This window comes from Phaenicophaeus curvirostris, chromosome 1 (genome assembly GCF_032191515.1).
Source record: "Phaenicophaeus curvirostris isolate KB17595 chromosome 1, BPBGC_Pcur_1.0, whole genome shotgun sequence".
NCBI classification, from domain to species: Eukaryota; Metazoa; Chordata; class Aves; order Cuculiformes; family Cuculidae; genus Phaenicophaeus; species Phaenicophaeus curvirostris.
The window spans coordinates 127108174-127128044 of NC_091392.1; the positions used below are offsets into that span (position 1 = coordinate 127108174).

Here is a 19871-nt window from a genome sequence, read left to right on the forward strand (position 1 = left end):
ATGAAGATGAAATAACTCTAAAGCTTCATAAGGTAACAGGGAACTCTGATCAATGGCAGACTATTTTGGCATCAGCATTATAATTGCATCCTTTGGTATGTGAACATAGTACTGTACTCATTAATGAAAGCATCAGTTTAACCTTTATCTGCCAAATAGATTTTAGTGACTCTTTGGGAGAATTTTAACACAATCCTGACATTTTTCTGTGCCACACATTGATATAAGTGGTTAATTTTACTACAAGCTATAAACATTGAGGTGAAATAGAGCAACTACATTTTGAAGATACACTTCCCCTTAGTCCTTGCAGTTCAGAAACAATGAAAACCAGCCAGGAGCTGAAGCAAACTGGGTAAATGCTGTATGTCTGGGGATGCTGTGACTTTTGAACAGGATGAGAAGGTCCCTACAGATACATCTCACAAGCAATACATGGAAGCAATTACTCCTTCCGGAAAATATTTTTTAACAGCTAAGCTGTTACAGCACATGAACTTGTGAAAGGTTAAGTGACAACTGATATGGACCCAGCGACATTACTCACCAGTCAGAACCAAGCCACAGTCACGCTTGGCTTGCACAACAGTGATGCCTGTCAAGGTTTAAGGGCTTGGTACCTGAAAACAAGCCTGAAAGGAAGGGGTATGTATTGCTGGTGAGCAACATCCACCAAGAAAATGAACTCTAATTCAGGCCACATCCCAAGTTTGCTTATTTACCTGAAAATGTGACACAAAGAGCGAAATTTTTGAAAGCACTTACATCACTTAGGAATTTACAATCCTACTTTTAACACGAAAAGTGGCAAATTAGCGTGGGTGGGAGCCAGAATAATTGCATAGCTCGCTTAGTTACCTCTGCATTGCACTGCGGTCTGTGGGGGAAGCGCCTCCAGAGGCATTTAGGAAAGGGGTCTGAAACACTTCTGAAAATGTTATCGCAGAAGGTGTCATATTTATTCAGATATTCAGATTTATTATTGGATTTATAATTGCACATGTCATGATAGTTGCACTGATTAGATCCAAGACTAATTAATCTGCACCCTGATTTGAATGTTGTTTTTGTAGGGCACAATGCTGTCAAATATTAAGCGCCCCCTGTCAGCTGCTGAATGCCCATCTCACCACCATAGTCTATAAGCACCGCACAGAGTTCAAATTACTTTTGACAACAAAAACTATTACTGTGAAGAAAGAAATGCAATACCGTGCAGCTTTTATAGACATTATTCATGTCATCAGATGTCACAATGAACTTGTGAACATGTATGCACCTTAACATAAAGCTTTCTCTCAAAACTGGCATGATAGTTGTCACAGAGGCAAGGTCCATTCCCCATCCTTTGGGCAGAATGTGTTCGCACACAAAAGAAACAAGAGAAAGGAAAAGAACATCAGCCCTGACAGAAAATGGTTACGCAAAGGCAAAACTGAAAATTTGCTGGCTTGTTTCCTTTATTAAGCCCGAAATAACACCTTCAAATAGTCCTGACTTCATGAATAAATCAAATTCCTTCATTAAAGAAACATTTACTGCCATTTTCTATACTTTATTTTAAGGCATACAGAAAAATATTTAACAAATGTGTATGCAATTAAATGCCGGGGACTGCTAATTACAGCCCTTCTGAATGCCTCTGCAAAACAAAGATACTCAATACAATATGTTAGAAAGGGCAGGGAAAAGAAAGAGAGGAAGCTGAAGACGATCTAATTAATATTAGCACAGATATATGTTGGCTTATGGCTACGAGCAGCAAGTAAGCCATCAGCGTAACCCCAAATGGCAGCCAAAGGACATTTTAGAGCCACATCTTTGCTTCTGCTTCTCTAATTCATTTCCAAAACATTTCACCTCTAACTAATTATGGAATTTAATGACAGAATGTAAAGGACTGGCTGGGGTTGCAGGCCATTCCCACAAGGCTGTAACGGCATATCCTTCAGGTTGCACAATCTTTATGTACTTAGCAGTGATTTATTTGTCCTGGCAGAGGCAGGTACTTCAAAGGCAACCTTATATAAAAAATAAATTCCGCCTTTGCCAAGTGTTGGAAAGAGCACTGAATTAAATTTTAAAATCAATTTCTACAGACAAGAGAGTCATAAAAACTCAGTGGGTTTGTCTATTTGGCCAACAGGCAAAAATTTATGACAGCACAGTTTTGTAATCAATAATAGCAATAAAATGTATGTTTTTTGATTGGATAAAATTAAAGATGCCAAAACAACACTGCTAAATATTTAGGCTGATTTGTGACAGTCCCATTGAGCAGAAACACAAAACATGCATTTTGATGAATTTCCAACTAGTTTATGTCATACTATACTTTTTATTTTTGAAAAAAGAATATTAAAACTATTATAAGCTTTGTCACCTGCTGTAAGGCAGAATGATGTAATTTTATTCACTGCACATTTCCTGTTTGTGAGGCAAAAAAGCATAATTTACTTTCTTATAAAAGGGAAATATATATCTCTCTCTATATAATTTTATTGGTATTAACATAATGCAATACCATACATTGAGCAAACAGAAAGAAAACATTTCAAAATACATTTTTTAAAAGTATCTCCCCATAAGATAGTATGAAATATCAAGTAATTAGCATTAACATTATTACAATACACCCTTAGCCAAATATATTAAGTAAAATCCACATTCTAACCACAGAGATAGAGGCAAACATCAACCCTTAGGGGACTCGGAACAGAATGATAAATACAATATCTGAATCTACTTAGAGTGACATCCAGACAAATACTGGCCCCAAAACAGCCCTCTGGAGTCTGAGTGTTATACAGAGAATACTTAGTGCCTGCTTGGCCAGGCAGAATCACTCACATGTTTAAGTTCTAGAAGATAAAGAGGAACTGAAGAGTTTATCTGCAGTCTAATAAATCTCAGTGTGAGGTATCTTCTCCGTCATCATCCAAACGAGTGCCAGTGTACCCTCTGATAGTGCATTACAAAGCATTAGATAAATGGAAATCTCCGAAAGGTCTGTACATACCTCCACTTGACAGAATACGCTTAGTTTAGCATGACACAGTAAGGTGACTTTCTTCACTAATGTGAAGCACACTTAAAAGATATGACTCTGTCTGGTTGGCCTGAATGGGTTCACTGGAGTTCAGTACAAGCAACAGGATTTAACAGTTACCATGGCTGAATCCCTCTTTAATTCCTCCAGGTCTGCAGAACAAAACTGAGTGACATCAAAGCCCTTCCCCTGTCAAGACCCTCTTCCCCTTCCGTTCTCCCATGCAGGGGGCAGTATTTTCTGCAAATGTGCTCCATGTAGACTGGATCTGACTTTGTGCCTAGTCCCATTGTGGAAAGGGTGCATTCTTCAAAAGACTGGCCATGCCCTTTGACACCTTCCTGGAGGCCTCATATCCAGGCATGTGGTTGTCTATGCTTTAACAGGTCTGTTCTCTGTTATAAACATCAAAGTTATTCAAGAAGAACTGACTTTCTGAACGGAGGCCATTAGGTTGCTTGCAAGAGGCTGAAGTTGAGTCTCCGTCGTGCCAATTCTCTAATGATAAGTTTATCAACCTTTGAGTCCAATCGGTTCAGTGCCAAGAGAAGTGGATCCCATTTGACATGGAGAGGTGCTATCAACTCTCGCAGTGTATTAGCCTAATATGATAAAGCAGTGATACAATATGTTGAAAGAACTGTGATGTGCCATTAGTACCATATCATATTAGTATATTAGAAATACTATCATGCAAACAAGAGCAAATAGCAAATCTGGCAAACAGTTGCAGCACTACAGAGCTTTTCTCATCTGCATGCAGCTATGCTCAGGAGGACAGAGACATGGCACTGTTCTGCTGTTACACCTTGCTCCATTAAAATATCCACCCCTAATGCAAAATAGGTATTTAGTGCAGAAAGTTATATGTTCTCTCTTTGTGGATATGCTTTAAAAAAAAATAAAGAACAGAACGAAGACCAACTACAAAATGAAAACAAACAACACAAATAAAACAAGAGAGCAATATACATCCTAACCAACTTGGGTTGGTTTTCTCTATGTTGAAAAGACATTAGCTCATTTGGAAGCACTGAAAAAGGGTCACATGAATGAGGAGAAAGAAAGCAAAGAATGTGCCCCATATCCACCAAACGTGCTACAAACAGAAAAATATCCTGCCAGCAACTTATGGATGAAATCGAAAAGAGGTGGCACAAAACAATCTGGCTCCTTTTGTTATCCTAGCTGACCATCCAGAATTGTGCGATCTTGGGTGAAGGATAAGATACGGAGCTAGGAAATCATGTGAAACCACACTGACATTACATACATCCGAAAGCTAGTGCTTGTGAACTCGAGAATCTTTGTGGACCCGTGTTAGCAAAGAAAAGATAAAGAAAGAGGTGGAATAAATGGCATACAGCTAAGTTGTTTAGAGTTTCTGTTGTGGGTGTTCAGGCTCTGCACACACGGCAGTTTCAAAAACCCAGCTGCTCAGTACATACCCTATTCTACTGCCTACTACACTTACTTGTAACAAAAAATGAAACTTTCAATTAATCTTGAAATCCATTGCGGTTTTAGATGCCAGATACGAAAAGCTGGGGGTGTTTTGCTGTTAAAAAAACACTATGGGAAAGAGTTCAACTGTGCAGAATATAAAGATGTACAAATTCAATCCAATTTAACTAGTGAGACTTGTTTGTCCCTTGTTAAACATTATTCTACTTTTTCCCCCCAAATACAGAATGAAAAAGGAAGTAAAATATCACGAACTGCCATTTTTACTCTTGAGCATATCACAAAATGTCTGAGAAAGCAGGAAAGAAAGGCACAAGATGGAAAGAATTCCAGATGGAAACATCAGTGCCATTTACTCCACTCACGGCAGCAATTGTAAAACAAGTTTCCAGAGAGGCAGAGGGTGAGCAATGCTACATGGAACTCAAACCAAGTTCAGCCTCTCCTCCACTGATAAGACTTCCCAGGAACTCTGTGCGTCAACAGGAAGAGGAGGAAGATGAAGGGAGAGGAAAACAGTTTATATAACTAAATCCTAAGTATAGCAGCTGGGAGAAACTTTTACACAACTTATTGTTTAAAATTAGGAACATTTGATTCAACAACCAAAATTAAAAAAAAAAAAGAAACAAACCAACCACCCCCAAAACCAAACCCGTAACAAACAAAAGGCCAACCAGCACATTTCATGACTCATGGGACTGAGGGAAGGGAGACTTCAGTAGACTGCAAGAGGGAATACTTTTTATATTTCATCATGTCACAGCATTTAAAATAAGAGCCTTGGATTTGTTTGGAAAAAGGCAATAAGCAAAAGAGGATACTGCTGCCTCATATGTATCACTTCTGCAGCTTCAGGGGATCCTGTTGTCTCATGGATGTTGTTCATATAACTTTATCTCTAGAAACTATGGAAGTTTGGTTTCAAAGGTGAAGCTTTGGCAAAAGAAACTTTCCTTTTTGGGTGAAACAAGGTGGCTATGAAATAAAGGAGAGTTATTGAAGTTAAGGTATTTGTTACCTAGCAAATGTCTACACTCGGCTCTTTCACACACTTTGCCGAGGCTGGCTGGGACATCCCCTCCATGTTTGTGGAAGCGCTGTTCTACCTTCAACAGATGGTGGGACAGGCCTTTTTTATGCACCTGAAACCCAACTAAATGTTGCATTAGAAGATGACTATTTCTGAAAAACCCCTGCTAATAAGACATAGTTTTGAAAGAGCTATTCAGTAATGTTGTTGACACCATTACAGGCCTATCATCAAACACTGGTAATACTTTGCTGTCCCAGTTTGGATTAGTCACAATGTGCATGAACAGCCTTTCATTAGGACCTCTTAAAATAAGTGGTAGCATACACTGTCCTATTTATCTGAAGGTGAATATAATTAACAGGCACTTGGGGAGCTTTTCTAAATAGATTGCCTCATTATTTTACTATATCACTCTCACTGATAGTAACTAACTGTACAATATTTCCTGTTAGTGTAGATTTCCGTTAGTTTAGACATTCTGTTTGTTCGTAGTAAAATTCTTTTTCCTTGTCATGATAAATCCCATATTTTTCTTTCTGTATTGCTAGCATTAGCAAAGTGATTTATGTAAAAAATCTCCAGCATGCAGTTCCCTTTCTAGATAAGGGCTTTTTTAATATTTGTTTTAATGGAGAACAGATACAAATAACAAAGAACAAGCAATGTGCTTTGGGATGGATACTTTTTGACAACTTAGGCAACTCAAGAGACTTGCAAACATTTTGAAAACTAAACCAACTGCCACTCACATTCAAAAAAATGAATGCAACCCTATGATAATAATAAAGTGGACTTACTGCCTTTATGAACCTAATTATATCTGCATTATGAGAAGGGCTTTATGGCAAAGGACTTCCTCAGAGAGGTTACAGAAACAAAACTGCTTGCTATAAATCATTGCCTATTTCTTCAGCCAACATGGCCACGTAAGATGTGAAGAATCTTATGTCCAAACCAACATGTAGCAATAGGAGGTACTTTTCCCATTGAAAGCGGTGGAGACAGAATGTATCAGGGCAGAGAGCAACCCACCTAGCAAGAACAAAGGGATGCTCTGCAGGCCTTCCTGGGCATGCCACCCTATCTCAGGACCCAATAAAAATGTAAGCAAAAGGGAGGAGAAAGAGAAATATTTGAGACTCACAATCAGTAAGGTCTCAAAATGGTTTTCATGCAAGAAGTCCTGCATAAGGAAAGGGGCATGGAAGGTGAATCAACTCTTTCTTTTTCTCTTTGAGACCTATTTATGAACAATGAAGGCACACCAACAATCACTAATAAGAGATAATCTACATTAGGGGTTTCATTCTGATGTGCTTTTAAATAAAATCCATAACATTTTACCAGTGCCATTTGAGAGTACACTTTCTTATGAATGTTCACATCACCTATTTTGCCTAAACAGACTACCAGATGCCTGATTATTAAATGGTATGTTTATGGTAAGTTTGCTTTTCAGAGAAAGGTTAGGTTGAATAATACTTTTGAAATAAGTACTGAAGTTTTAGAAAAGAGAATTTCAGACTTCTCATCTATAGTGACAATGACCAAACTGAAGCTGCTTTTTTTAATCTCTATCCTTTCCTTTATTCGTATCCTGTTTTGCGTACACACTTCCACATCTGTCTCTATATGTATGAGATACAGAAGAACTTTAACTAGAAGCTCTTATTTATTATCTAGTCCAATAATGAAACATGTCTAGTTACATATTATTCCCCTGGAACAAGAATGAAGGCGAAAACCTGAGAAAAGAAATCCCTCCCCATGTATCAGAAACTGTTACCTGACTGCTTCTGTCCTAAGTCTAGTGGCAGACACGTTTTTCCTCCAACTAGGGAAATGGCTCAACACTATGCAACATGAGAGTCCTTGGGAGGAATGCGGGCCAATCTACTCATTGTCCATTGCTCAGTGACAACTAATAATACCTTCAGGACTGCTCAAGCCTCAGACAGATGCCACGTAGAGATGGAAAGGAGCTGGTATAGGGGCTGGCAATGAGTCTGCCTGATTACAGAGGGTTTTGATGACACATACAGTGCAGCCTCCAACACTATACTCCAGAGCAGCATCCCTGCAAATTATTATGTAAGAAGCTAGTCAGATATGGAAGAGGTAGAAGGAATCACTCCTCTGGAGACTAAGTAAAAGGCACGAAATCAAACAAGCATAATACAGGAATATGCTATCTTCAAATACCAAGTTCTGGCTTTTCCAACGTCACACTATATGCTTTAGTGTCCCTTATGTCCACACAGGGCTAAAGAAAGGAACACCAAGTGCACAAATGTTATATGAGAAAGCACCACAGTGAGGGAGAGGGATGGGAAGGACAGATGGTGGTGTCAGACCACATATAACCTCCAGTATCTGCTCCTCTACAAGTGCTGTGCTCAGCTCCATGAGAAAAAGGCATGGGGAAATTAGAGTGATTGATATCAGCCCACACAGTTAAGGCAAAATGAACAAACTGAGCAAAAAAACATCATCTTCTTCATGTCCTGTGCTGCTGAGGCTCTTCAGCAGATTTTGATAAAACATCCAACATGAATGATATGAAAACCCAACCTCTTAAGAAAAGCTAGGAGGGCAGATTATTATTATTATTGCTTCTGTTGAGATATTTTAATCAAATTGGGAGTTCAGTTGAGAAGCACATGCACAAAACATGGACTATGTTGTTCTCATCTGGCGAGGCCATCATGTGAAGTATTGGTAACACCCTCTGGCTGGCTGTGCTATGAATAAGAAAGGTATCCCCTTCTCTCTCCTTATGTACTAGCGTTGTATTTGATCTGTCAATTTGCCTTGACTGTTCCCAGGCAAGTTATATTGTTCTGCTCCAACTCTATTTTTCATTAGGTCAGGTCTCTTCCAGGCTCGAGGAGGACCATATTTAGCAACACAAACGCTATCAGACCTAAACCCCCTCTCTCAGATCATCAAACTCAAACACACTGCACAAAATTAGCATATAAAGAAACTGCTTTTAGAAACCTTGCTTCTAATTAATTTGGTTTCCCTAAAAATAAGGCAGAAATTGCCTTTCCTGTTTTAAAACAACAATTCAGTGGCTTTCTCAGATGTAAACAGTGGCCTGAAAGCCCATCAGAGCAATACAGCTGTGAGCTCCTTGTTTTGCTTCAGTGAATTCATTACCAGCTTGGGAATATAAAATGAAGATTTAATGATAAAATGTTTCACACCTGGTGGATATTGAAAGTAAATATTCTCATCTGGTGAATTTCACTTTTATTTTTTATGATAATAATTACCTTTACATAAAAAGCTTGAACTGAAAGGTTTTATGTAAGATATCCTTCTGGCAAGTCAAGCATCACTACAATTTTTGCTTTTAATTGCTTTTATATTTTTAACATACAGGAGGTCTTTTCAGAGGTGCTCCAATTTTTCCCTAAAAAGTATATCTTAAGCCTATCATCAGCCAAACAATGTCCTCACCAGTGTCATAAAAGAAAATCAGAGTTGCACAGGGATTTCATTAGGCTGAAGGCTCCTCTTACAGGAGTCAAAGGCTGAAAATGTCAGAAGTTCTCCTGTGTATTTCAACTTAAAAGATAGCAACAAATAACAAATTTTAAGTTATTTCAAATCCCTAAACATGCTAGAGTGAATAGGATCTGTTTAATTGGGTAGTATCTCTTCAAGCCTGATAAAAAAGTACTTCTATAAACAATGTAGAAGGTGAAAAAAGCAACAAACTCATCAGAGAAGTTTTTGGTTATATTATGTTATGTGTTCAAGCTTCTCATCCACAAAATCAGAAGGCCACTGTTCATGGGAAGGTATGACAACAGGCATTTGTCAGATTGGTTAGGAAGCCTAGACAAAGCTTAAGGATGACATGTCATGGTTTCACAACCACATGATGCCCAGTCCCGGAGAAGCCCTTAGCCTTCCTCTGAAATCCAGAAACCCACTAAATACCTTGGCAAGAGAGGATGTGTAGTTTTTAAGGGAAGATCCTGATGAAGTTCTTGACGTACTCAGGATAACCAGGAAGGAGTTATTCCTACAATTCCATCAACTCCTGCTCTACCAGTAATCACTTCCACTGATTCCACAGGTTTTTACCCTCGATGACCTTTGTACAAAGGTACAAAGACATCAGTGTGAAAATTCATTGCTTCTCATCAGCCTCCTCCTGCCTAATTCATCCCTAAGCATGTCCAAAACATAAAAATACTTCTGTCGCACATTGTGTTTGATGAGGTGCAGCTTCTATATGACAGTATTTTTTCAGAGAAGAAATAATCCTGCACTGAATAGATTACAACATCAATATCCAATTTGGGCACTTGTTCTCTTCTCCTGCATGTCTGACTCCTTTTCCCAGTGTGGGAGAGCAAAGCCCTACTTGTGCCTCAGCACCCCATCTGGAGGGCTGAGGGCAATACTTGCAAGCGTGGGGGAGACTGCTGCCTTTCCGGGGTGACGGAGCACTGCACAAGGCCCATCAGCACAGTCATGTTGGCACCCACGTACCAACTTCCCTTTTCCTACAGCAGCTCAAGCTCCTCCACTAGCATGAACCATCAGAGTTCTGCTGGAGACAGGCAATTCTCAAATCTTTTGAGATTTCAAAGGTGTTCTTCTTTTTCAGGAGAATGCAAGCAGGGAAAAAAAAATCTCTTTAGTTTCCTTGAAATTAACTGTATTGAGGAAAAAAGAAGACTGATGAAAGCAGGGACAGCCCTTTCCCAAAGGACTATCCCAGCTCCAGGAGCAGCTGGGTAGCAAAGGTACTGCTGGCACGATAGGATGGTTGGGTAGGCTGAGCCCATCTCTTCGGTGACTGAGAATTACGGCCAGAGCGAGGGAGCTGAATCCAGCAGGCAGAGCAAAGCCCCTACAATGGCTCTACCAATGCCACTTTACCTCAGCGTTGCCATAGCAATATTCCAGGATGTGGGGGATGCACTTCAGACATAATTAGCATTAAAAGACCCCTTTGGTCTGAGCATTTGCATGAGGGCAAAGCCTGCCCTACAGCAACCTCCAGTTGTGCCCTGAGCTGTCAGGCACTCAGACCTTGGTCCTGCCAAGGGCAGCAGAAAGGGTATCAAGAGATTCCAAGAGGATGTCCCTTACTGTCACCGCAACTGGTGGCTGTTGTCTGCAACGGAATCCTGCTCTGCAAAAGGATTGGGAGGAACAGACCAAAATGCCCTCTGATGCTGGGGGTAGTGTTACCTACAAAAATGGCTGCCCTTGGAAACCACCAGGGAAGAGGACCATCCCCTCAGAGGCCAGCCAAAGGAAACTTGTCTTGAGAGGTTTCTGCTATCCAAATATTTTGTCTGACCAGTTATGTGCATGGTCACTTCTCCCCTGGGCAAACTCTAGCATGACCCAGAACTGCTCAGCAGTGGAAATACTCCCAGCAATTCAATACTCACTCCTGCTTCAGCTTGCTTAAATGTGTTTCATCTAAATACCTTTACTAAACAGAGAACATACCAACATCCCTATAGCCTGAAAAACACTCAATATCATACAACTGAGATCTGTACTTCTCCCACTACAGCAAACTCTCTCCTCACTGATTCCTCAAGTTGCTCAGTTAGCCACGTTTTCCACTGATTTCTTTTGGTAACTAAATTGTCTTTTTTAGTTTCCTTCTCCTCTGCAGCCTTGCATGTGAACAAGCATTACACAGCCTTTTCATGCCCACTGACATAAAAACTACACTTATTTTTTTCCCCCCATAAGGAAGAACCATCTTATACCAAACAGTTCCCATTAGTTCTCTTCTTAGATTGCAAAGCCACGATTACAGAGTATTTGTTAAAAACATCTAATCAGCTTCCACAAAACCCAAAGAACGCGGGAAGTCTGGCTTCTACTTCCAAATAAGTACAGAAAATAGCAGAGATAAAGCAGAAGAAAAAAAAAAGATAGTGTAAATCCCTACGTGTCACATCTTTAAGGTCGTATACTGCTCTGGCCTTCTCATCTCAAAAAGGAGTACTGAGGAGGGTAGAGATATGGGCAGCTAGGATTAGTCGTGGTGTGAAAGGTTTTTCCTGCAAGGTATGACAACATTTAGGACCCTTCAAGACTTGGTAATCCTTATAAACAAGGGGGATGTAACAGAGGTCAATATGAGTACATAAGTGCACTATGTAAAGAGAGAAAAGGTTGATCATTGCCTTTTGCAGTACCAGGAACATATGAAAGTTTTGGTGGCCAGTTCAAAACTAACCAAAAGACATGCTTTTCTTTCCAGTCTGGAGTTAAAATGTGCAACTCCTTGTAGTCACATTATACAGCTAAAAGTACACCTGAGTTCAAAATTGACAAAACTATTTTGTGGAATAATGATCCATCAAGGGCTTCAAGCAGGGTACCTTTTAAGTCTTCCCTGAAGATATGTTTTTAGGCACTGCTGAAGGCAAACTTAACTGGGTTAGCTGGAACATCAAGCTTAAATGCTCTTGAGTACTCTTCATTGCAATCACTTGCGCTTGTAGGTTTCTTTTTTAGTGCAAATAGCTCAGAGTATTAGATCTGATACAGAACTACACAAATAAATGTTTTGGACAATTTTTAGTAAGCCCACATCTGCTGTGCAGAATCAAAATGTTAGACTGCAAGAGAAAATAGTAAAATCAACAAGCTTAGTGAGTTTTTAATTTTGCAAGGATTTGTTATCTTCAGAATAAAGTAAACATCCTTCTTAAAGAAGCTATGAATCTGATGGCAGTAAGCTTACTGATTTTCCTGTATAACATCAGGACTTGCTACCAGTACAACTGGATATTCCAAAGAGGCTTTACAATGTTACATTTGTCACTGATGTTTTCATAGTTTTCAGTGACTTGAACTTCTGTTCATCTTCCTCAATGTTTTTCATTGCTGAAATATAGGTGGAGAGGTTCTGCAGAAGTTAACCTGATGCAACAACATGGAATTACACTATAAATTCATCTCTGACTTATGTCCTATCTTTTATAACTAGGGTAAAAAAAGCACAGAAAATAAGATTGCTTCTGGAAAGAGACCCAAGAAAAATAATTTTGAAATTCGCAGAGATCATTCTACGCCACTTACAGTGTCCTTGCTTTTATCTGATATTAAAAATTTTACTGTGGTTGCAGAGTAACTACAGAGTTCAATGGATACGATATGATATATGACACAATATATCTGTCCAACAACTCTGTGGAAAAATGAGAACTTTCTCAATTTCAGTTTTCTATGAGAAAGTACATGAGAAGGTAGGAACAGGCAAGAATTTATCTGTTCTGGTTATATTATGGTACAATAGACACCATAGTAGTACAACTGCTGGTGGTGAAAAAAATGTCGGTGATCACGATTTACATACTTCTCTCTGAACCATGAAATACAGCAAGCACACAGTCAGCTTAAACTGAAAGTTTTTGAAACAACCCCTTAGCAGGTGTGTGCAGCAACCTTGGGGGGATTTCAGAACTGTGAATCTACAGTTACATGCTAAAGGCAGACAACAACCTCCCTGATCAGCCTGGAACTATTACAACCATTATATTTCCCTTAAAAGGGGGAGACAGATTGTAATAAAACCCAGGAGGAACAGAGATGAAGATCCGGCTATATACTTTTGGTCATTAATAGAAGTGCCAGCTATGGCAACTGCTGAACAGGAGCAACAGCAGACTGAAGAAATGCAAAACATAAAAGAATAAAATGAAGAAACAGGCTCATTACTTTGACTTAAAATACCTACTCCATTTCAATTTGGTACAAATGAGTAAGTCACCTGAAGAAAAAGTCTCCCTGAAGGGCTCTGCTAATACTTTTAGAAGACATGGGAGAAGGTTTTGTTTGTCAAAAATAACTGTCACCTCAGCTAATTATGGACAGGGATATTACAGGGTTTCCAACATAATCATGCGGTTATGCTAGATTCTTCTCCCTGGAGGACAACTTGGGCTCAGGAGATGCTTCTGTGCACTGGCACAGTCTGCTAGAATGTGGTCCCAGCATAAAATAAATCTACTTAATCTATCTGAAAGTTCTATCTAATAATCTGTCTGAAAGTTTTATAACACCATCATCCTCAGTTGTGGCACAGAGCATAAAGGCTTATGGGATTTTCATTTAAAAAACAGTCACAGCTCAAGGGAACTTGTTCCACAGCTTATCCTCACCCTTACAGATATATGTCCCATTTCTAATCTTTTGCCTTTTGCTTCCAACTCACCCCACTAGATTTTGCCATCTTTTCCCCAGTTACCCTGATGTTTGTTTCCTGTTCCCTTCAAGCATTACAGATCACAGCTTGTATAAAAAGTGTTTCCTTTTATGCTGGTAAATTAAGCCTCCACCAACTTGATGGAGTCTGCTTTCCTTCCTTTGTTCATGGAGTTACTCTCAGCAACCTCCTACTCCCCAACATCCTGGGGAGCAGCAATGCTCAGAAACGCACACAGTCAGCTGGCAGCTGTGGCAGAAGAGACAAATCTAGGTGGAAGATAAAATCTCACCCCTCCACTCCTGTTTTCCTCTAAGTAGAGACTCAAAAGCTACAGGTGTGGTTGGGCTCCAAGGGACAATGGTGGCTGCTTGGGGATATTTGACTGTACTGTTGGCCTCCCACATTCAGTCTCCCCTAAAGCTCAAGAATAATGAAATCCATCAAGGACCTAAGCGTTTTTTTGAAAACTGACAGAAGAGCCTCATTTTTACCTCAAGTGACTTTTGTACTCTTGCTATAAATACCATAATCGTGTTTAGTCACAACCTGTACAAGCTTAGGAAATTGGTCTTTTGGGATGGAGGAGAGCAAGAAGAGGGTGGTTGCAAGTTTTGAGTTTCCTTAACTGTAGAAGCCATTTCCAAATTGTGAGTCTCAAGGCAATCAGTTTTTCATGTTATGAAAACCCTAACACTTCCTTCCACCTTCTACCAATAGTTCAAAATTAATTGAATCAAAAATTTCAGCTATCCTTTAAATAAGTACTCTCAGAAAAATTAAAACACAATCTCTTTTCTTCTTTCACTATGGAGACATTTACATGTATTTTACAGACTGTGCAAGACATTAATAGAATCAAATTTCTCAGCTTCTTAAGAGTTTGCACAGATGCAAGGATAGCCTGTGTGTGCTATAAGGTACATAATGTCCACTATAAGGTGGCCACATCTGCAGGCAGAACTCGTGAATTGGACTGCAGATGGTTATAATGCAAAGTGAGCAAATAACTTAAAAACTATCTGTTTATCGATGTATAACATATTAATGTCTAAAGTGCATTTTCTTTTTTTTTAATTTTATTTTTAATTCCTCAGTCTCACCATTTCATAAACCATTGTCAAAATGCTGAGATTTGGATTTCAGTATGTTGGCATATAAAATTTATGGTATGGTTAAATTATCCCAGTTCATTAATAAGTATTCCTAGCCCCTTTAGGAACCACGTGAAACTTTTGAGACTACATTAGGAAACATGTGATTATATAACAAGATCATATAGTAACACTGAAGAAGGTAAGTGGAAAAAAAAATAAAATTAGTCTTGGAGAGCTTTAATTGGAGTGTAAAATTTAAATGGAATTTTTCCTAGGCTCTTTACAAAGCCAGAAGTAAATAAATAGAAGTATTCTCTCCCATCTTCTGAAAAGAGAGAAATCAGCTACTCCAGTTTTCCCAAGAAACATTATACTAAAGACAAAAATATAAATTTTGTACAGTGAAAGCCTGTGCATGTAGCTAGCTTGATTTAAAAAACCCTCTTGGAAATAAAATTTATTTTCTAATTTCAAAGTTGAAAAGAAATAGCAGGGTAAATTCTAGTAGGGAGGAAGGAAATGGAAGAATTCTCAGAATAATCAGCTTCAGGCTTTTTATAGAGTATTATTTTCTTATTGGATTTCAAGTGTTCTTGTTAGTACAGTAAAAATATCACTTTAATGCCAAATGTAGAGGCTATTAAAATACCGTTATGTGAATTCTGAAATGGATTTTGCTATTTTTACTGCAGGAAGATACTCTCTAATTCTCTAGGTGTCATATTCATGAGTTCTCAAGTATTCTATAATGCCTGCTTTGCATGTATAGGAAATACTGTATTAGCTGCAGGGAGCTCACCGACACGAGTGTCTGGCATCGCCAAGCACAGCCGGGTGCTGTACCAGGAGCCTCCTTCAAGCCATCCCACTGCACTCAAAGTCTCAGTTTCATTTAATCTGGAACTAAATGCACAATGATCCCCAGTTAAGTTTTATTACTTGTTCTCATTATTGCTGGGTACAGGGACCATGTTAAGCTTCCTCCCTGTTTGGTACCCTGTGGCCTTGCAATGCCTCTGCCTGATCTCTGACCATCCCTGAATTTACAGCCAGGAGAAATGTCCCAAGTGAGGTTTCATTAATTTTACCTCCTCCTTGATTCCTGCAAATCTTTACATAATTAAATCAACATGTCAAAAGAGTGGCTGAAAAGTGGTTTTTAATGGAAGAGTTTGGGCAGCCTCTTTCCTCACACTTTAATGGTGATAACAACTCTAATGCTTTTAAACAAATCAGTGGTGATACTTTATACTCCTAAAGGCCAAAGTTCATACCTTTGGAATCCGGAAGGGAAATAATAATTATTTGCTACTATTTTGTGCCAGCAGTACTCAAAAAGTGGAGCCAGAATGCGACCATCCAGCTTAAAATACAGCCATTTTCTTCATGTAAATACAATAAGATCACACAGAGAACTTGTTTCACTCTTTGTCCAAGAAATCATACTATTTAATAGCATCACACTAGGTATGCCGATGGGGGAGTGTTAACTATCATCAACAAGAAAAATTTGCAAACTGGGGTCACAAAAAGAGAGAAACGATATTTATCTCCTAGCTTTTGAACAGCATTTTGTAAAAACAAAGCTAGCAATCTATTTTTTTATTAATGAGAATTGAAATCCTTGAAAAATTGTTACCACATTTGTTTCACAAGAACTGGCAGTGCTTCATACTGAAATATAAAAGAAGAGCTTACAAATAAAACCCACATGGTTAGTATAAACTCTGATCATTAAGCTCTTTTGAGGGACTGATGAAATGCCAAATGACAAAAACATGAGCCTTCAGCTCCTCACCTATCTCCAGGTAGCATCTTCCTTAGATATTTAGATGCAGAGCGGATGTGAGAGATAGCACGATGTTTTTCTTCTAGAAGCTCAGCTCCCAGAAGTGAGCGACATTAGCCATCTCTGACACTAGCTGTGTCCTCATAGCAAAAGCCAAGCGCAGATAGTAGAGACATCAGAGACTCACTGTTAACGGGGAAGATTGCACTACAAGGGATTCTCCTGAGGCTGCCCTGTGTCTGGGATCAGTCCCACACTGCACTAATGACTTGGGCAGTGGAAGACAATAAGCCTATTAAAATTCACAACCGTGAAAGTGGGAGGAAACATCTCCTAGACTGCTGGAGGATAGTCTCAGAAGCTGGAATGATTTGGAGGGATGAAACTCCTTGCCAAGTTTCATGGAACAATATGGTAAATGCTGCGCTACCAGACACAGAGCTTGGCAAACACCAGGTTAGTCTGCAAGGCTTCTTTTTTTGGTCTAGCCAAGCTGTTAGTTTTACAAATTGTCATATTTGTTTGTTGGTTGGTTGGTTGGTTTCAGGCCAATTAATTAGACATTTTAAATCACCTGAGGCTTTTATTAACATGAGCTACTTAATGAGGATATGTGAGAGGCACAGGAATAATCGGCTCAACTACGATTAGAAAAATAACTATTAAGCAGAAAAGCATCTGGGATACTGTACAGCACAAAGTAAAATATGAAGTGCAATATCGTTGCAAAACAGATAATTATCATAATACCATACATAAAACACCCAGGGCAAAGCAGCCTTCTGGGCCTCAGCCAGGTGGGCTAAACACAGCCTGGACACTGCCCTCCCAGAAGTGGTGGGAGGCAGCTGGAAAATCCTGCAAAAGGGGTCAGAAGCCTGTAAAACACTGTCAGTGAAGAAAAACTAAATCAAAATTTGTAACAAGCTTTCAGCTTGAAAAAAGAGCTGCTGTAATGAAGCAGTTTTGTTTTCTCTGCCATAATGGAAAGGAAATGCTAGGCTTAAATTGCAGGAGGAATGATTTGGTGTCCATTAGGAGAAAAATGAAAAAAAAATTCCTTTCCAATACAGCAAAGAGCAAAAGCACTGTCCAAAGATAATGAAGAATGCCCACTGCTAGGGGTGTTTAAGAATGGATTCGGTAGGTGTAGCAGCTCCAGATTTAGAGGGCAGAGCTATACTAGATAAACTTTGAACTCACTTCCAGCTCACTGGCTCCGAGACATGCACAGCACACAGCTTCAGCAGAACCTTTGGAAGGCCCAAAATTTTAGCCTATATTTGCTTGCCTTCTTGCAATGGAAAGGTTTAGCAAACAAGTAAAGGGATTAAGATGCTAAAACATAAGCATAAGGCTGGTAGGTTGGACACAAAACATAAATGAAATCTGTGACCCTCTGGAGCACCGGCTAGAGGCTGAAAGGAAAGAAAAGTCAGCCAAACGCCAGGCTGAGACTCTAAGAAAATTCGCAGAAAATTGCCCTGCAACATTCATTTCATAGGGCTCCATGCCAATCTTCATCTTAAATCCAAGAACTATGAGGACTTCATTTTAAAAAATAGATTAAATGAAAAAACCAAACAAACCTGCTTTGCAACAAATTTCACTTTTCTAGATACTCCTGTCCAACAACAACAACAAAAAAATTCTAGCAGAATGTTGACTGTCCACAGTGAAGGCTTTAATACCTCATCCTGCTTCCCATGACAAACAGTAATTAAAGAAGAACACACATTTATAGTGACACTGCACTATTTCAGCATGGTAGTAGTTCAATAAAACTATACTCTACTTGTCCTTCCAAGCACTAGTGCCTCAAGTTCATCCCTGCGTGTGTTTCAACAGTTGCATTGAAAGAACCCAAGAGCCACAGACAGCAGATGGCACCGCTTGGAGATATAATAAATATAGTTTGAAACAATTTTAGTTCTCTTCTGATCTCCGAGTCCTACTGGCATTGTGTCATATTCCTTGATTTAATTATAAGTGATTATAGAAAGGGTTTTATTTTTCTTTTTTAGCTTTGAAAAAAGCTAAGAATTTTAAAATTATACATTTTTTAGGAACATTGTTATGTACACCCTATTTGGTTAACATTTCTTGTTTTAGGTGTCTGTTTCCTTTGCATTTAGAAACTTTCAGATTAGGCTGCATCAGCCCCTGCTGCATCTGAAAGAGAAATCATCCCAGTTCTGCAAAAATCCCCGTGAGAAATGGCTTCCTCATGCATTGTGCAGTAGTAAATCTGAGGGTGTCAATAATACCATTTTCATGAGTTTCAGTGAGCAGATTTATGTATAAGATTAAAAACAATGTCTGTTTCTCATGTTTGAAATCAAAACAAACAGGAGTATAAATTTTGGAACAGGAAAACCCTCTTCTACATGGGAAAATATATGTTAATTTTAAAAAAAGCTGTCTGATTTTTCTTTTTGCTCGCAAAATAATTTCAAAAAAGCTACATATCCTCGTTTAAGAAACGTGACTGTATTAAGCTTTAAATGAAAACACATTTGGATATGAGGGGCAGAGTCTGCAAGCACAGAAAAAGCCTTTTTATATAGCTGTTGAGATGTATCAGGCCAACAATCTGGAAAGCAACTGCATATCCTTCAGTATGGTAAACAGAGGGCATCAGAGGGTTTGGATTGTCTTCCTTCTATTACTTGTGAAGTGGTTTGCTACTTATGAATTCTCTTTTCCCAAGGACAGCATCTCTGCAGCCAGACTCAGACAGGGCAGCAGCAGGGACAGAGCTTGCTTACAAGAAGAAATGGAGAAATTAAAGGCAAACCAGATGGGTTTCGTAAAATGCAGCAGGAGAATTAATGCAGAGTAGAGAAAAAAACAGAATTATATTCTCACATCCATAGATTCCTTGCTCTGCCACCATTTCAAAGGTACCTCTTGTAGAATGGCCCCATTGACAGCCATCGACTTAACAACAGAACTGAGGATACATTGCAAAAAAGTGATTTATAAGAATGGTCATATAAGAAATTATCTTGTGCACCTCTTTTGATGGTAAAAGACCATGTAATCCATGTATTTCAGGCAAAACGAGATGACCTTTGTTGGCAATGACACTCAAAGCTATTAAACCCAAAATAAGAGCAGGAATTCACCTTTCCTCTGCACTTATAGCAGCATGGGCTATGGAAATCTATTAAGATTTAATAGATCTTGGTGGGTAAAATGCACTCATATGTGAAAACACTAACGGGCATAAA

At 39.0% G+C, this 19871-nt stretch overlaps 1 protein-coding gene across 4 annotated transcripts in view; it reads right to left on the reverse strand.

The window, feature by feature from the left end:
* The window catches only part of CNKSR2 (connector enhancer of kinase suppressor of Ras 2), a 214623-nt gene that overhangs the window by 11905 nt on the left and 182847 nt on the right, over positions 1-19871 (reverse strand). The window contains exon 21 of one of the 4 annotated variants that reach the window (XM_069873878.1): positions 1443-3651. The exons of the other annotated variants lie outside the window; for them this stretch is intronic. Within the exon in view, the coding sequence (XP_069729979.1) occupies positions 3647-3651 (5 nt within the window). The 3' untranslated portion in view covers positions 1443-3646. Of the gene's footprint in view, positions 1-1442; positions 3652-19871 lie in introns of those variants that run through there. 4 annotated transcript variants of the gene reach the window in all.